We start from the raw sequence: 17625 nt of genomic DNA, 5'->3' as shown, positions 1-17625 counted from the left end.
AGTCATTTTAATCCAGGAATCCACCTCCAGAATGGGGCATCTGGGATGTTGGATTCAGAAGCATTAGCAACATGTTTAAATGCAGCCACGACCTTCGATCCATGAGTCTATTAAAAATGTGGACGTGTGGAGAAACACTCATAGTTTCAGTCACATCACAAATATGGGCCCAGTGCAACAGGACCCACGTCAGTAACTGTTACTGCAATAATTCTGTATACTTGATAATATGATGAACTAATACTTACTTTAAAATGTAAAAGTAACGTGTTCGCGTGTTTATATGTGTAAAATCGTATCATACAACTGACTGTCCCAAAAATCTGAACAGAACGAGGAAAAAGGCTTTTAGATGCGCTGTTTCCTGGACAGTGTTACTGTGGGGGAGTTTAAGTCCACTGTAAAGGAACGAGGAAGAACTCTGTTAGTCAGCGTGGATGTTTCTGTTAATGATCTGTTATTGTGTCACATGTTTGTGCAGAGTAGTTATGTGGTGCAAGTGTGTTTGAGCTTTGCTGCCATGATGTCAGGTCTCGGTTAGAAATGAGATTCTTACCTGAAGGACCAATGAAAGAATTTTAAAAAATGAACTTGGTTCATTTCAAAGGGAAACGTTGTCAGTGTGCAGCAGATGGTTCAGTGGAGGATAAAATGAAGTGACATGATCATTTTCACAGTTGTTTTTTAAACAGGGTGTTTTTGTTTTGTCCTGGATGTTTTCAGTTACAAATAAATGAATAAATAGAAATAATAATGACTAAATGTTGCAACATGCTGATTTCCTTTCACTTAGAAGTTGTCATTTTACAGCGTGTTTGTTCCATAGCATTACCTCCTATTGCAATTCAGTTCTCATTCCATTTATTTGGTTGCTGTCAGTCCAATTCCCAGAATGCCTGCAATCAGTGATGCTGAGCGCTCCAAGGCTGTGGGCCAGCCTGTGTGGAAAGCTTGGCCATTATCTGAAGCTAATGGGGCAGACACAGGAGGTGGAAATGACACAGTACAGAGTTCAGATGCTAGCTATCACTTCAGGAAGTAGTCACAGGCTGATTAAAGAATCCAGTCACTGGTGTCACTGGTGAACTGTGATGACTGACATTTGTCTTATTGGCTTCATTTGCTGAAGCAGCAGCTGGAACTTCGAGCAAAGAGTCAAGAAAAACATTTATTTTATTGATTTACTTTGTACACAAACAAGATGTGCTGTGAACGTCTCAGAGAGACACACACATGCATATATTTATACATATAACATCTTTTGCACGAGGTTCGTATCAGAGTTTTAACCCCTGAAAGCTCTTTTTTTGTACTTCTCTGATTCTTTCTCTGTTCAAATCATTTTAATACAGATTTGGAGATTACAGGTTTCACTGCTCGCTCTCCAATCCTTCAAAGTTTTACTTTAACAGTAATTAATTTCAAAGCTGAAAATCACTCCACCGCGCTCTTTGTGAAGACATGTATACTTCATACAAATGTAAAAACAGTCAACTTCACATGTTTCAATGGTTAAAATCCACAAAGTCAGTTTGCACTGGTGTATACTGAACTATGTGCAAGTCGTTATCAGCAAAAATGAGGAATCAGTGAAGCAGTTTGAGAAATGCAGGGCTGTAACTCGTCTTTCCTTTGGTGTAAATATAAATGTAAAAACCAATGAAACGGGCAGAGTCAGCTGTTATTCGGGTGTAGTGACGGGTACCTCAAAGTATGTGGCACCATGATGAGGAACTAAACGACATGTTCATGCTGTCAGGAACAAACATCTGTGGTTGAGTATCACATGGTTCACTTATCATTTTTGGAAACTATAATAAAAACATTTTGACTGTTTTTAGTTTGAAATCCACCATAAACGATCGTCTCTTTGCATTAAATTAAACTGTAATGTCGATATCTCAGGGTTACAGTACTGATATTTTGTAAAGATGAACAGAGATGTCAATAACACAGTGTTAGCTCAGTGACACAAAGCTGGAAGCTGCAGGTACCACAGCCATGAACGCACAGAGACGCACACACAAACACTGCCCTCTGCTGGTTACTTCCTGAGCTGCAGTTTCAGGTTAAACGACAGATGTCATCTTCCAGCTTAAAAACAAACCTGTCCTTCACCTGAACAGCTGATCCAGCAACCCAAACACGTGTTTTCGATTGTAGGAATCAGCCAAAGTCCAGATCTCATCTGCCAATCATAATCGAGTTTTCATGTATGTTCATTTTCCTTGTTTGTTCTCAGTGCTTTAACCTACACTGGTCAGGTTTGAACCACCTGCCTCATATTGTGTTGGTGCCTCTCTGTAGCTGCCTGTCCTGTCGAGGCATGGACTCGATCCCTGATCTGTAGCTCGACTGGATCGGGACGTGGGGACTTTGGAAGCCAAGCCAACACTCAAGCTTGTTGATACATGGTCTGTACAACAATGCTTAAGTAGGTGGTGAGTGTCAAAATAACATCATAGCAGGACCCAGTGTTTCCCAGCTGACCTTTGTGTGTGAGCAGAGGAGAAGCCACAGCATGCTTTAGAATCTGCACAGATGCAACGTGGACAACAGTACAAGAATAATAATAATAATAATAATAATAATAATAATGATTGCATTTATATGCCGCTTTTCGAGGTCCCTTAAAGCGCTGTACAATTCCACTATTCATTCACTCTCACATTCACCTACCAGCAGGCGGCAGGTGAAGTGTCTCGCCCAAGGACACAACGACCGAGACTGTCCGAGCCGGGGCTCAAACCGGCAACCTTCCGGTTACAAGACGAACTGCCAACTCTTGAGCCACGATGGCCCCAGAGCCTACGTGTCACACCTACAGCAGCTGCATACACTCCTGCATGTTGTTCATATGCATGCCAGGAGAGCTCACGCGTCACTGACACAGCAACGCTTACACAGTGGGCATCGCAGCACTCGCTGAACCTGCTCTGTAACTTCCTGCATGCTGTCATTTCATGACTGTGTGGTTCCACTTTCACTCTGCAATTACACAACTCACAGCTGATTAGAGACCATTTAGGAGGAAGAAATTTTTGATCATGGATCAAACCTTACAGTATCACCCTCAAATTCAGTGAGAAAGACTCTAGGATGAAATATAAAGGCAGAGGGCGTGGCTAAGATCTGGAATTAAACACCTGAATTCAAAGGCAACGAGGTAGCCCAGTACTTTTGTCTATCTCAGCTCTATGAGGCTGACTGCATAACAGGCAGGTTGATAATCAGACGGCCTGCCTGGCTGGGATGGCAGAGCTTTGCTTAGGAGACATTAACGCCACTCTGGGCCGTCGCTAGCCTTGGTTTCAAATGCTTGCAAAGAGCTGATGTTGTGTTATGTGTTGTGTAAGCAATTGATTTTACAGACTAAGATAAAATTATAATATTGGATGAACATGCAATGCAACATATAATGCATCTCCAGCCATGATAGGACTGGGGTATACTCAGGACAGGTCACAAATGAACCTGTCACAGTTTGGGACTTCAGAGTAAAGCCCGAGTGCTCAGACAGAACCCTCAGTGTATTTCCTCATGTGGGGAGATCAGGACGATAACTGGCTGCAGCTCCTGTAATTAGCCAGTACCTTACTGCTAGTCTTTGATGAGCCTCACACACCCTCTGATTCTGTCCTGGACTCAGAGAGCTGTGGTGGACTGTGGAGTTTGCACTCTGATGACACTTCAACCTCAGGTTCTGATGTCTCAGATGTTTTCTGAGACTGGCTCTGGTTCTCCAGTGGAGCTTGGGGTTGCTTCTGTTGAATCCTGGGTTCTGGTGGGTCCTGCAGCTGGCAACTGGAACCCATATGCAACTGTCTCTGCAGCTCCTCAGCGCTGTGGGCTAGCATGATGCTCACCTTCCTCTGGTGGGCCAGGGCCTCCTCCTTGTCGTTCAGCTACACCAGAAAACACAGTATTAAAAGTCAAATAACATTTGTTACAAAGGCCCACCCACAGAGCTTGTTGCACATCACTTTGTTGCAGACGGTTGGTCACTAGTGGACTTCTTTCGTTGTCAGGTTACAGACGAGCATTTGTATTTAAATTTTCGGAGTTTTTCTATAAATTAACATTTCTTGATGAAACCGTTCTATCACAGAGAAATATTTTTGCAGAAGAAGCTGAGCAGCGGTGGGGCCTCGATCTCTTTCAAGATCTTAGACGAGATACTAACCAAGTCCAGCAGCTTGTAGAGAGTCTCTAAATGTTCATCAGGCATCTTCATCTCCAGACCAGAGGGGAGCAATGCCTTCAGCCTCTTACTTACACTTATTAAAGGACTCTTGTTGGCACCTGTAGACAAAACAGATTGAGAAGCATTTGTAACATGATTTGTTTACATCGTTTTCACTGTCGCAGTGCAAACGTTCCCGTGCCAGCTTCCTTTAGCTTTGATGTCCGAACAGACAAATGAAGACAAGTGAGCGTAATGTCCACCGTCCTCTGCATAATTACTATCACTTAAAACAAACTGCTTCCATCAGTGACTGTGTCTGATTTGTCCAAAGTTATTCCACGGAAAAAATCGACATTTATTTTGAACGGAGGTCAAATTTGCGTGGCTTCAATACACAAGTTAGTTTTTGCTTTGCCACGAGAGGCGCATCAGTGGCAGCTTCTGTTCTGAGCTTTTTAGGGGGTTTCAGTGTTTGTCTTTGTACTTCTTTAGTACCTTGTTAAGTATTTGTGCACTATTTTTATTTTTTCACCTAAAATAATAAATCAAGTCCATGTGTATCTTTAGTTATTGCAGCTGATTCTGTGTGGGTCGGGGGAGAGTCGTTTCTCTGACCAGCTGTGTGAACACCTAATAATTGTGAGCTTTTTGTTATGCACAAAAACAACATTGTTTTCTTTTATTTATGGAGCATTATTATTTAATAAATGCTCATAATTTATTTTTGAGAAAATGTTATGTACATCTGCTCTATGTTAAGAAAAGTGTGACATCTGGGACACAGCTTTGACTAAGAACTCTCTTTTTGTTCTTACTTTATGGCTTAAAAAAATATATCGAGATATATCTTATATCGCCATCCAGCTAAAAAATATCGAGATATGAATTTTGGGTCATATCGCCCAGCCCTAGTCTCAGGCATCTACTGATCAGAAGGTTGGTGGTTCGATTCCTGGCTTCCCCTAGTCTGCATGCCAAATATCCTTGGGCAAGATACTAACCCCAAAGTGCTCTCCGATCCATCCATCGGAGGATGAATGCGTGTGAATGTTAGTTGGTGTGTGAGTGGGTGAATGCACAAGTTGTGTAAAATTCTTAGTGCTCAGAAGAGTAGAAAGGTGCTATAGAAGACCCAGAACCAGTCCAAAAGCAAACGATCCAGTTAGTGTAGGACGTTATGTTGACAGCAGACTTGCCTTCAGCTTTAGAGTGATTTGATTTCTTAATATTGGCCTCGGCTACGAGCAGGAACTCCTCACTTCGCTTCCTCAGCTGTTGTTCAAAGGCGATGCGAAAAGCATCTGCAACCATCAAGGCCTCTTCTTTCCTTAAGCGCTGAGCATCCAGCTGTAAAACATACAAACACTAACGCTTCACACCACGGTAAACATTACAGTGGACACAGATGTACCCTGAACACGGTGCACCGAGTGCAAGAGGAACTACTTAATGACTGACACTCAAGAGAAAACCTCGATAAAGACAACAGATGAAACAAAAACTGGGACGCCCCCCTTCTGAGGGGTCCTGGGGAGAATATCTTATTCAAATATATTTAAGCGAGTAAGAAGAGAAAGGAAACCAAATTCTGGAATAAGAAGAGATGACTGTTCCTAAATATTAAGGCTTCCTTTAAGTTTGAATGATAGTAGACCAATGAGGGGAGATCTAATTTTTGAAAATGTTGGACTTTGCTAAACTCCAGTAATGTCATATGTTGCCAGGTCTGCCCTCTTAAGACAGGGACGTGCTGTCCAACCACCAACCAGGAATCACAGGAATACAAAAACCTCCTTGTGTGAGTCATAATATGGTGACTGATCATGTTAATAATGTGGTTTGTATGTTGATTTATTAGGTTTGATGTATGCTAAGACTCATGTCTCATCTGAGTTTAATCAGTAGCTGTTGAATGATCTTCTGTATATGTATATTAGGCAAGGCAAGTTTATTTATATAGCACAATTCAACAGCAAGGTGATTCAAAGTGCTTTACAGAGACATTAAAAAACAAAAACAATAAAAAGCATGATTTAAAATTGATTAAAAAACAGTAGATAAAATCAGTAGTTAAATGTAAGTTTTGAAATTTAAGCTTAAAGTGTGGATTTGGTGCTTTATTCAAATGCAGCTGAGAACAGGTGAGTCTTCAACCTGGATTTAAATAAACTGAGTGTTTCAGCTGATCTGAGGCTTTCTGGGAGTTTGTTCCAGATATAAGGAGCATAAAAGCTGAATGCAGCTTCTCCGTGTCTGGTTCTGACTCTGGGAACTGATAAAAGACCGGATCCAGATGACCTGAGGGATCTGGAAGGTTCATACTGGGTCAGGAGGTCATTGATGTATTTTGGTCCTAAACCATTCAGAGCTTTATAGGCCAGCATCAGAACTTTAAAGTCTATCCTCTGACGGACAGGCAGCCAGTGTAAGGACCTCAGAGCTGGACTGATGTGGTCCACTTTTTTGGTCTTAGTGAGGACTCGAGCAGCAGAGTTCTGAATGAGCTGTAGTTGTCTGACTGATTTTTTAGGTAGACCTGTAAAGATGCTGTTACAGTAATCAAGCCTACTAAAGATGAATGCATGGACTAGTTTTTCCAGGTCCTGTTGAGACATCAGATCTTTTATCCTTGATATATTCTTGAGGTGATAGTAAGCTGACTTTGTTATTGTCTTAATGTGTTTTTCTAAGTTTAGGTCTGCATCCATCACTACACCCAAATTTCTCGCCTGGTTTGTGGTTTTTAGATGTATAGATTGAAGTTCTCTGGTGACCTGTAATCGTTTTTCTTTGGCGCCAAAGACTATTACCTCAGTTTTGTTTTTGTTTAGCTGGAGAAAATTGTGGCACAACCAGTCATTGATTTCCTCAATGCATTTACCAAGAGCCTGTACAGGGCCTCGGTCTCCTGGTGACATTGTGATATATATTTGTGTGTCATCTGCATAGCTGTGGTAGTTTATTTTGTTGTTGTTTATAATCTGTGCCAGTGGGAGCATGTAAATGTTAAACAGAAGGGGTCCCAAGATGGAACCTTGGGGAACTCCACATGTGATACTTGTCCGCTCAGATGTGAAGTTACCTATTGATACAAAGTATTTCCTGTTTTCTACGTATGTTTTGAACCAGTTTAGTACAGTTCCTGAAAGACCTGTCCAGTTCTCCAGTCGTTTGAGTAATATGTTGTGGTCAACTGTATCAAATGCTGCACTGAGATCCAGTAAAACTAGGACTGACATTTTTCCACTGTCTGTATTCAGACATATGTCATTAAACACTTTGGTCAGAGCAGTTTCAGTGCTGTGGTTCTGTCTGTATTCAGACAGAACCACAGCACTGAAACTGCTCTGGATTTAACATGGATGTTAAAATCCCCAACAATAATTACACAGTCGAAATCAACACAGATCACAGACAGCAGTTCACTGAGGTCATTAAAAAAGTCTGTGCAGTATTTGGGAGGCCTGTAAACATTAAGAAACACAACTTTGGATGGGGCCTTCAGCTGTAAAGCCACATATTCAAAAGACTGAAAACTTCCAGGAGATAGCTGCTTACATTGAAATGATTCATTAAATAAGACAGCAACCCCTCCTCCTCTCCTGCTCGCCCTGGCCTCACTGATAAAACTGTAGTTAGGAGGGGTCGTCTCGATGAGAACAGCTCCACTGTTACTTTGGTCCAACCAAGTTTCAGTTAAAAACATAAAATCAAGGCTGTGCTCAGTGATTAAATCATTAATTAAAAATGTTTTCCCAGCTAAAGATCTAACGTTTAATAAAGCCAACTTAAGTGTTTTAGAGGTATTACTTGGCCGCTCGTGTTTGGGAGCAGTCTGTGGCACACAAGGTATGTTTACTATGTTTAAAGATCTTTTAGAGTGCAGCTCTCTGTGTTTTGACCAGGCCACATGTCTCCTGTCACCTGAAAGTACAGAAATTTTAAAACCTTCTAGTAAACAGGGTCCCAGCTTCTCCTGGGAAAAGTTACCACTGCCATAATCCTCACAGCCCGGACCCTCCACACATCACGCATCAGACTGTGGAGACAGAGCATGAAGGTGGTAAGGAGGAACTAAGGGGGGCGAGGCTGGGCAATGTGACTTCGATTGCTCTGTTGAGGGTGGGGCTCGATGACGAACCTTTGGCTGCTCTGGTGGGGGGTTTATGGGGGACAAAAAGGGCCGGGGGGTAGATCTGAGCCCAGCACTGAACCGCTCCATCATCTCCTCAGTGAATTTCAGGTGTGGGGAGGAGGGAGAAAGGGAGGGGGAGGAGGGTGATGGCCTGTCAGGGGTTTGGGGGACTGGGGAAGCTCGTGGTCCCTGGTCTGGCTGATAAGGTAGCGTGAATCGCTACCTTATCAGCCAGGAGTGGAGGCCCTGGGGTGCTGATCCCCGACTACCAAAACTAGCGACTGGGACATGGAGTGGCACCTCTCTGATGGGGAAGGAGTTAGTGTGTGAGGCTGAGAGGTACCGGCTAGAAAGCGTCAGGTTCACCTCAAGCACACCTCGGGCTCTGGAACCAGTCTGCTGGAGGGGAGCTGGACTCTGTCTCCGTCAGGAGTTGCCCTTTGTGAGAGGCGGTGGGGTGGGTATCCTAGTATCCCCTCGGCTTGCTGCCTGTATGTTGGGGTTTCTCCCAGTGGATGAGAGGGTTTGTTCTCTCGCCTTTGGGTCAGGGAACGAGTCCTGACTGTCGTCTGTGCTTGTGCGCCAAACGACAGTTCAGAGTACACAGCCTTCTTGGAGTCCCTGGGCAGGGTCCTTGAGAGGGTCCTTGAGGGTGCTCCACCTGGGGACTCTGTCATACTGAGAGACTTCAACGCTGGGCGATGATAGTGAGACCTGGACAGCCTCCTGGATCTGAACCCGAGCGCCGTTTTGTTACAGTTTGTCCATAATGAACATCATGATTGAATGACTTTGTAATTGTGTCATCAGAGCTGCGACCATGTGTGCAGGACACTCTGGTGAAGAGAGGGGTTGAGCTGTCGACTGATGTCTGATGGTGAGTTGGATCAGGTGCCGGGGGAGGCCTGGTGCACCAGTTCATGAGGACCGTCATGAGGACAGTGAGAGCCATGTGGACTGTATTCATCTCCACAGGGACATAATAAGTTGCCCAATAAGCAAACTAAAAGGGAGGCTGGAATGCTGCATTTCAGACACTCTGATAAGTCTTCACATATCCTTCACCAAAACCTCTGAACCTAGAGCGTGGATGCAATTGTCATGTATATTGTTTTGACAGTGTAAGCAGTTGTTGTAAAACCCCTGCTGAACATCTGCTGACCTGTGTGGTGCACTCTGTGTAGTATTGCGTATTGTAATTGTAGATTTCTAATCACTTGAAAGGTTTTAAACATGTTGAGACCAGAAGTTTTGGTCTAAGCTGACTGATAGATCCGCCTCCCATTTGCAACAGGAGGGCATATTGATTCATTGATTTTATAGAGTGTCCTATATATGTTAGACAGTAATTTAGGGGGTTTGAAATTAAGGAATTATACCGCATTTGGTGGTAGTTGTAATTTGACTTGACCAGGCTTAAATTTCTTTTTTTACTATAGATTTAATTAGTTGATATTCTGAAGTCTTTTCTTGTTAAACACATTTTGTATAACTACTGCCAAACGGAATAATATCTGTTCCTTTGAATATATGTTCCAAGTATTTAATTCCTTTATTTTCAATTCAGTTTTATTTACACAGCGCCAAATCACAACAACAGTCACCTCAAGGTGCTTTATATTGGCAGACCCTACAATAACACAGAGAAAAACCCAACAATCATATGACCCCCTATGAGCAGCACTTTGGTGACAGTGGGAAAGAAAAACTCCCTTTTAACAGGAAGAAACCTCCAGCAGAACCAGGCTCAGGGAGGGGCGGGGCCATCTGCTGTGATTGGTTGGGGTGGGGTTTACAACTCCAATCTGGGAGTTTATCATATCATTGTTCTGTAGTATGTCAGGGTTGTTCCAGATAGACGTTTGCATGAAGACTCCGTCATTGTTACAAACTCCCACCATGCTGTCAGAGAAGAGCTGATGTTGATGCTTTTAAAGCATCATGTCGTTTGATGTTTGAGCTGATAAATGGTCTGAAATCTCTGGATTAGTGCAAAGTTTTACATCTGCCCAGGGCTCATCTAAGAGGGTGTGTTTAAACCATCCTGAGATGAAGCCTGTGGGCTAAGAAGTGTTGTTGAAAGTTAGGCAGATCTAGTCCTTTGTCCTTGGTCCTTTGTAGTGTTTTTAATCTGATACACGGGTTTATCTTTCCAAAGGAATTTAGAAATGGACAAATCCAGAGATCTGAACCAGTCTGGTGATGGTTCACTCAGGATCAGTGAGAATTATTTATTTATTTTTGGCAAGACAATCATTTTTATTGCAGCGACCCTTCCCATGAGTGATATGGGTAGAGATTTCCATCTAGCCAGATCGTCTCCTACTTTCTTTAGAACTGGGATGTGGTTTAATTTAGTTAAATCTGCAAGCTTAGTAGAAACATTAATAGCTAAGTATTTAATATTTCCAGATTGCAGTGGGGCAGAAGAAGAATTATGGAAGGAGCAATTCAACGGAAGAACTACAGATTTTAACCAGTTTATTGAATAATCTGAAACTCTTGAAAAAGAGTTTATTAGCGTGACTATCTCAGAGAGATTGGTTTGTGAAAGCAACACATTATCTGCACAGAGACTGACTTTATGTTCTACATTCTTGCATCTGATGCCCTTCATTACTGCAGCCTGTCTAACTGCTGCTGCTAGTGGTTGGATAAAAACTGCAAACAGTGAAGGGGAGAGTGGGCATCCCTGCCTGGAGCCCCTCAGGAGACAGAAGCTGGAGGATGTCTGGTCGTTTGTTCTGACACGAGCTGTTGTTATATTTTTAACCAGTTCCAAAACCAATATTTTGATTATTCAACATTTTTTAAATCCATGAATCAAACTGAACGATGCATAGATGATAATAACTGACCCGAATAGAACAAAAGTTGGAACTTGGTGCAGTGACAGAGTTACATGACGTTTACCTCCTGTTGTAACTGGACCAACTGCTTCCTGCTGGCAGCAGCAGTCCGACTACATGGACACGGTTCAGTATCAAACGCACACTGGCAGGCTCCCAGTACAGTCAACTGGAAAACAGAGATTAGAAAGGATACGACTGAGTACAAGTGCAAGTTAATGATAATTAACTGTGTTGCCCAGCTGTGGCAGAGTGGTTCAGGGAGTGATCACACACCAGCTGTGCATCTAATAACGTATTCCTCTTATTTAGTGAAACACCTGGAAGCTGCAGCCTGGTTACCTGTTGTATGTGGTAGCGTGGTCTCCTGCTACAGTTACACTTATAACTGCAAAACTGTTTATTTGATCATTATTCACTACATAACGACTTACTTGTTATATTTGATCTTATTTATTGCTTTAAAGCATTAAGTGAGGGGCTACAAACTTTATTTCATCATAGCTGTTCAACACAAATGACAACACATTCACCTTTCAGTGTAACAACACATGCAATCAGTAAACACGCTTCAGGTAAACAGTGTGAAGGTCTTATTGTTTCTGATATGATGTTTGGTGTGGACCCTCGCCCTCCTCGTAGACACACCTATGGTATCATTTCAAATCACCTCGTTCTCGAGTCTTTGTATCCACAAACCTTTCAGATAGCTTGACCTTGAGGTCGAGGTCACCGAGAGTCAAACTGCTCCGAGATTCTTAGCAGACACATCTATGACATCGACCCTACGTCGCCTCGTTCTCATTGCATTCACAGATTTGGGTGTAGATGCTGAGGCGTACAAACCCTTACCTATTACTGGCCCTGCTGTGCTCTTTGGTAGGGTAAATTCTTGTTCCGTTCCTAAATGAACGATTACAGATCAAAATTAAGCTGTTTTTACACGAGCTTCAGAAGTGTACATGGAAGAGAGTCAAGCTGTGCTGATGTTGATCGGTTTGTGACTTCCTGCATCAAAGAGTCAATGCTAGAAAGCAGATGAGCCATAACAACATTCAAATCAGCACAAATGCTTTAAGCAGCTTTTGTGTTGCTGAGAATCACAGCGTGCTATCCCACCCAGCGACCTCCCCCATCGTCTCTCACCTCCAGAACACCTGACTCGGTGTCCAGGCTGTACTGAGGTTTGGTGGCTTGGTAAATTCTCTGCTCCTTCACGTTCAGCATGGAGAGAAGTTCCACGTACTGTCGCTTCAAGGCTGCAGACAGACACACGTTAACCCTCTGCATCACATATAACTTATACAAGCATCTACATGTGTTGGACTCATTTACCAGAGTTTTCTGCTCGGAGCTGCTGGCTCTCACTCTCCATCTCCTGCAACTTGTCAGTCAGAATCTTGTTCTCACCTGACATTCTGATCATAAAGCAGCAGCGTTATGATGCAGGTAAGAGACCAGAGACAGAAGTGTATGCAGAGTTAATCTGACCTGTTGTGCTTGTGCTCCCAGGACTGCTCAGATTTCTTCATCTGAGCCTGAGAGAAGCTGAGCTCCCACTGCAAACTGTTCACCTCCTGCAAGCGATGAAGGATTTATCTGCAGTTTCTGATCAGTTTTCAAATGTACAGTCTAATCGCCCACATTTCATACTCTTTCTGATACTATGATGACGTCGGTGTCTGTTACAATAAACACATCAACTCTGTCGTCTCCTTGACTTGGTTAAACTTTAACAGTTTTCATGCTTGTTTTGACAACATAAAAATGCTCTCAGAGAGCAATTCCCATTTAACGCTGGATTGCTAGTACACTGCTGAAAAAAAGGACCACTTCAGATGTCAGTAGGGGAAAAACATCATGCTGATATCTATGCTGACATGAATAATGTGTTAAGAATGAAAGGATGCCACATCATCAAAATGAAATTCAACCTGTAGAGGGTAGATTTCAAAGACACCTCGAAAATCAAAGAATTATGCAGCAGTCTGAAATTTCATTGAGCAACTCAAAACAGTGCTCGGTAGTTTGTTTGGCTCTCAGGTGCTTTGTGCATGCCCAATGACATCCAGGCATGCTCCTAATGAGATGATGGATGGTGTCCTGCAGCATCTCCTCCAGACCAGGGCCTCACTGAACCGAGTCGTCTGAGATGATACCTGCTGGATGAACTGAAACAATGTCCCAGAGCTGTTCTACTAAATTTAGGCCAAGCAAGCGTGGGTGCCAGGTAATGGTGTCAATCCCTTCATCCTCCAGGAACTGCCTGCACACTCTCAGCACATGAGGCCGGGCGTCGTCATGCACCAGGAGAAACACAGGAATCATTGCACCAGCATATGACAATGTCTGTGGATCCAAGGATTTGATCCCAGTACCTAATGACCTGTAGAGGTCTGTGTACTCCATGGATATGCCACCAAACCAGTCACGCTGAACGATGTTACATAAACATGTCTTTCTCCATTGCTTCAGTCACATGTGCTCAGGGTGAACCTCCTCTTATCTGTAAAATATTGTCACAGACCGGCCTTTCAGGTGTCGCGGATAAATACAACAAAATAAAACCAGTACCAAAAAAAAGAAGATTCATTCATAACTGGAAAAGACCCAGGGAAACAGAGTTGATGATAAGAACCATACATTTCACACCCGAGCCTCTTTCCTGGTACCAAACGACTCTCAGACAGGTACTGGTCTGTGGCCCGGTGGTTGGGGACCGCTGCACTAGAGGACGTCATGAAGTTTGGTCCTGATTGGTCGGTCACCGGCTGTTCATTTCGGTCATTTTGTAGCTCTGTGCTCTTCCTGTTTCTCCTGGCAGAAAGAAGCACATACTGATCCTGCTAATGGGCTAAGGACCTTCTATGGCCCTGTCCAGCTCTTCTAGAGTTGCATCCTGTCTCCTTGAATCTCCTCCATACTCTCGATGGGAGACAGAGCAAAGCTTCTGGCATTGTACGTATACATATGCCATCCTAGAGGAGTGGGGCTACGTGTGCAACCTTTGTAGGGTCCACGTATTGCTTCATGCTACTAGTAGAGACAGTGATCGCTGCAAAATGCAAAACTAAAAAAATCTGAAAAATCAGGAGGAAAAAAAAGTCAGTGGTCTCCACCAGTAGACTCTTCCTGTTTTGGGGGTTTTCTCATTGTTGTCCCTCTGGTGCTATTAACTGATTAACAACCCCCTCTGCTACATAGCTGACCTGATCACCATCCCATTACTGACTTGATGCTACACTGCGATTAAAAAAAGGTTCCTTTCAAAGCACAACTTGCCTCATTTACCCATTCACACCCATTTACACCTCTACGCTGTTTCTACGTGCTTTCTGTCTAACTTTCATACCCATTCATATTCTGATGGATGCACTGGAGAGCAACATGGGAGTTAGTACCTTTCCCAAGAATATTTGGCATGCAGACTGGAGCAGACAGTAGGTGACCTGCTCTACCATCTGGGCTACAGCCACCCTAGAACAACCTCACAACATCTTTGTCAGAAGGATTGGATCACAACCAGCGGGAGGTGCACTGAGAAGGGCATCTCTGTGCTCAAAGAACTGGGAGCTCTAAAGGGATCTCATACAGGGTATTTGGGAAGTGGGGGCGGGGCTGGCAGAGGGAGGCTCTCCAACTTATATCATCACAGCACGAGTCTGTCATCCCTGTACAAGAATAGATGTGTAACATAAAACCAGGGCTGCAGGACTGTTTCGTGGCCTGTTAGGGGAGTTAACAGGATAGTTAAGACAGATAGGGCGCTCTCACACCTGAGACAGCTGGGGGGGAAACCCTCCTTAAACCTTCTGAGGTCTCTCGTCTTACCAGATCCTGGATGGGACATGTATTTCACTCAAGAGGGGGCCATTATTAAACCGACACATTCGATTGGAGATTCTGGGTCTTTTGTGGCAGCATCTTTTCATCTTTTTGACTCCCCAGTTATGCTGATGAGGGTCTACCTGTCTGGGATGACTATAAATTTGCTTTTTACTTACCAACCCTAGATTTTTTTCTTGGTGGAAATCTTTTTTCAGATAAATGATACCCCTGAGAGGCACTTTATCTGAGGGAGCAGGCCATCTCTTTTCCCTCTCACCACAAAAAAAGGTCAACACAGACAAAACAACTTGGCTTTTGAATCAACCATTGGAAATGTACACACAATATGCCATTTCTCCCACTCTGTATGATCAACACCTGAATCTTTTGTCAACATCCAAGTTTGAAACTCAATTGCTTAAAACAAAGCAATGTTATTTTTGAAATGGGAGATAAGGCGGTAAACTTCCTGTGCATCAGAGCTGCTGCCCTGTCAAGATTAATCCCAAGGATAAGACTGTGGGACTCGCCAGTCTCTCTCAAACTGCTGTTGAAGCAGGTGTGAGTTTGAGATCTCGCAGACTGGAGCCTCTGCCAACCTTCCCAGCGCACCCTCACTATACGTTTATGTGTGCCAGGTCTGTCCAGCATCCTCCCCACCCCCTGATCTAACTCCCCACCAGGATGTGATCAGCTGACAGCTCAGCCCCTCTCTTTACCCGAGTGTCCAGAACATATGGCCGCAGATCTGATGATGCAATTACAGAATCGATCATCAACCTGCAGCCTAGGATGTCCTGCTGCCACGTGCACTTATGGACACCCTTATGTTTGAACATGTTAAGGACAAACTTTGGTTTGCACATAAGTCCTGTAACAAAATGCTGCTCCCGTTCCTCCCAGTCACATCCCTCCAGGTCTCACTGTCATTGCCTGCATGAGCGTTGATGTTTCCCAGTAGGACTACAGAGTCCCCAGTTGGGGCACCCTCAAGGACCCCGCCCAAGAAGGCCGGGTACTCTGAGCAGTCATTCGGCGCTTACCCTCTCATCCACCGGGAGAATCCACAACATACAGGTAGCAAGCCGAGGGAATACTAGGGTACCCACGCCAGCCCGCCGCCTCTCACCCAGTGCAGTGAGTCCAGCCCCTCTCCAGGAGACTGGAGAGTGAGCCCAACTATATCTATCCAGTACCTCTCAACTTCACGCACTAACTCAGACAACTTTCTCACCAGAATGGTGACAGTCCATGTCCCAACCGCCAGTGTCTGTACCCAGGAATCAGTCTGCCAGGGCCTCCGCTCCTGCCACCGCCCAACACACATTGCACCCGACCCCTACGGCACCTCCTGCGGGTGGTGGGGCTTCAGGAGGATAGGCTCATGCTAGGGCTGCTCAATTAATCGAACATTAAAAATGACTGAGCCGATTTTTAGCCCCTCCCTCGTGCTTTACTCTCGCGCTGCTCCGTGTGGCAAATCGAGCGCACCTCTCTGCATTTCGAACACGCGTCACAACAATTAAGAGCAGCGGTCTCCAACCTTTTTGCACCACGGACCGGTTTATGCCCGACAATATTTTCACGGACCGGCCTTTAAGGTGTTGCGGATAAATACAACAAAATAAAACTAGTACCGGTACCGAAAAAAAGAAGATTTATTCATAACACACGTGAAAAGACCCAGGAAAACAGAGTAAACGATAAAGACGATAACAAAATAACCTGAAAACCGATAAAACCCCTGAAAACCAGACATTTCACACCCGAGCCTCAACTCTCGCGGCCCGGTACCAAACGACTCACGGACCGGTACCGGTCCGAGGCCCGGGGGTTGGGGACCGCTGATTAAGAGGACCCGAGGGAAGCTCGGAAAGCTGAGCAGAAGTTATTTGGAGAGGAGAGTGACTGCCGTTGGTTGAAAAGAGAGGTAAAAAACTTCAGTGGTGTGGAAACATTATGGGTTCAGTCAGACGTGGATCAAGTAGACACAGTGTGTAAACTTTGCTACGGTGTCGTAGCTGCACCACAGAGCAACACTGCAAAGTTCACTAAACACAGATGTTTACATTTTTCATTTATTTCTTATACTGCAAACATTTGCACTGTTATCAGTATTTGCACTGTTTATTATTATTTTTTGACAATCTTTAAAGTCATTATCCAACACATTGTTATTGTTAAATAAATATCGTCAAATAATCGAGATCTCAATTTCAGTGAAAATAATCGTGATTGTCATTTTTGCCATAATCGAGCAGCCCTAGCTCATGCCCCTTTGAGCTGTGCCCAGTCCGGGCCCCATAAGCTAAGGCCCGACCACCAGATGTTCGCCCGTGAGCAACCTCCCGGGGTTAGGTTTAGGGTCCCGGTAATGTTATACTAGGCAGGGTGAACTGTTCCTTTGATCTCATAGGGGTCTTCTGAATCGCTCTATGACTGTTTCCTCACCCAGGACCAATTTGCTGTGGGAGACCCTACAGGGGGCAAAAGCCCCCCTTGATAACATAACCTCTGGTCAGCATGTAACTGCAAATGGAAAAACCTTTTTACAAGAGTTGTGTTAAACAGGAATAGCTTAGTTCATGAATGTTGAGCAGGAAAGAAGAATTTTAGCACTAACAGAT

The 17625-nt window shown here is 44.0% G+C and overlaps 1 protein-coding gene across 4 annotated transcripts in view; it reads right to left on the bottom strand.

The window, feature by feature from the left end:
* Positions 1 to 904: 904 nt before the first annotated feature.
* The window catches only part of ccdc125 (coiled-coil domain containing 125), a 30635-nt gene continuing 13914 nt past the window's right edge, over positions 905 to 17625 (bottom strand). For 3 of the 4 annotated variants that reach the window (XM_082555335.1, XM_082555333.1, XM_082555334.1), the window contains 7 exons: positions 12662 to 12747; positions 12506 to 12588; positions 12317 to 12429; positions 11235 to 11339; positions 5383 to 5533; positions 4184 to 4302; positions 906 to 3905 (listed from right to left, as the gene is read on the bottom strand). In XM_082555335.1, the coding sequence (XP_082411461.1) occupies positions 3618 to 3905; positions 4184 to 4302; positions 5383 to 5533; positions 11235 to 11339; positions 12317 to 12429; positions 12506 to 12588; positions 12662 to 12747 (945 nt within the window). In that variant the 3' untranslated portion in view covers positions 906 to 3617. Of the gene's footprint in view, positions 3906 to 4183; positions 4303 to 5382; positions 5534 to 11234; positions 11340 to 12316; positions 12430 to 12505; positions 12589 to 12661; positions 12748 to 17625 lie in introns of all 4 variants that reach the window. The other variant, XM_082555336.1, reaches the window with a different exon arrangement.

Source organism: Aulonocara stuartgranti (assembly GCF_965226115.1).
Source record: "Aulonocara stuartgranti genome assembly, chromosome: 12".
Taxonomy (NCBI): Eukaryota; Metazoa; Chordata; class Actinopteri; order Cichliformes; family Cichlidae; genus Aulonocara; species Aulonocara stuartgranti.
The sequence above is the reverse complement of the archived record's forward strand: the minus strand, read 5'-3'. Positions and strand labels throughout refer to the sequence as shown.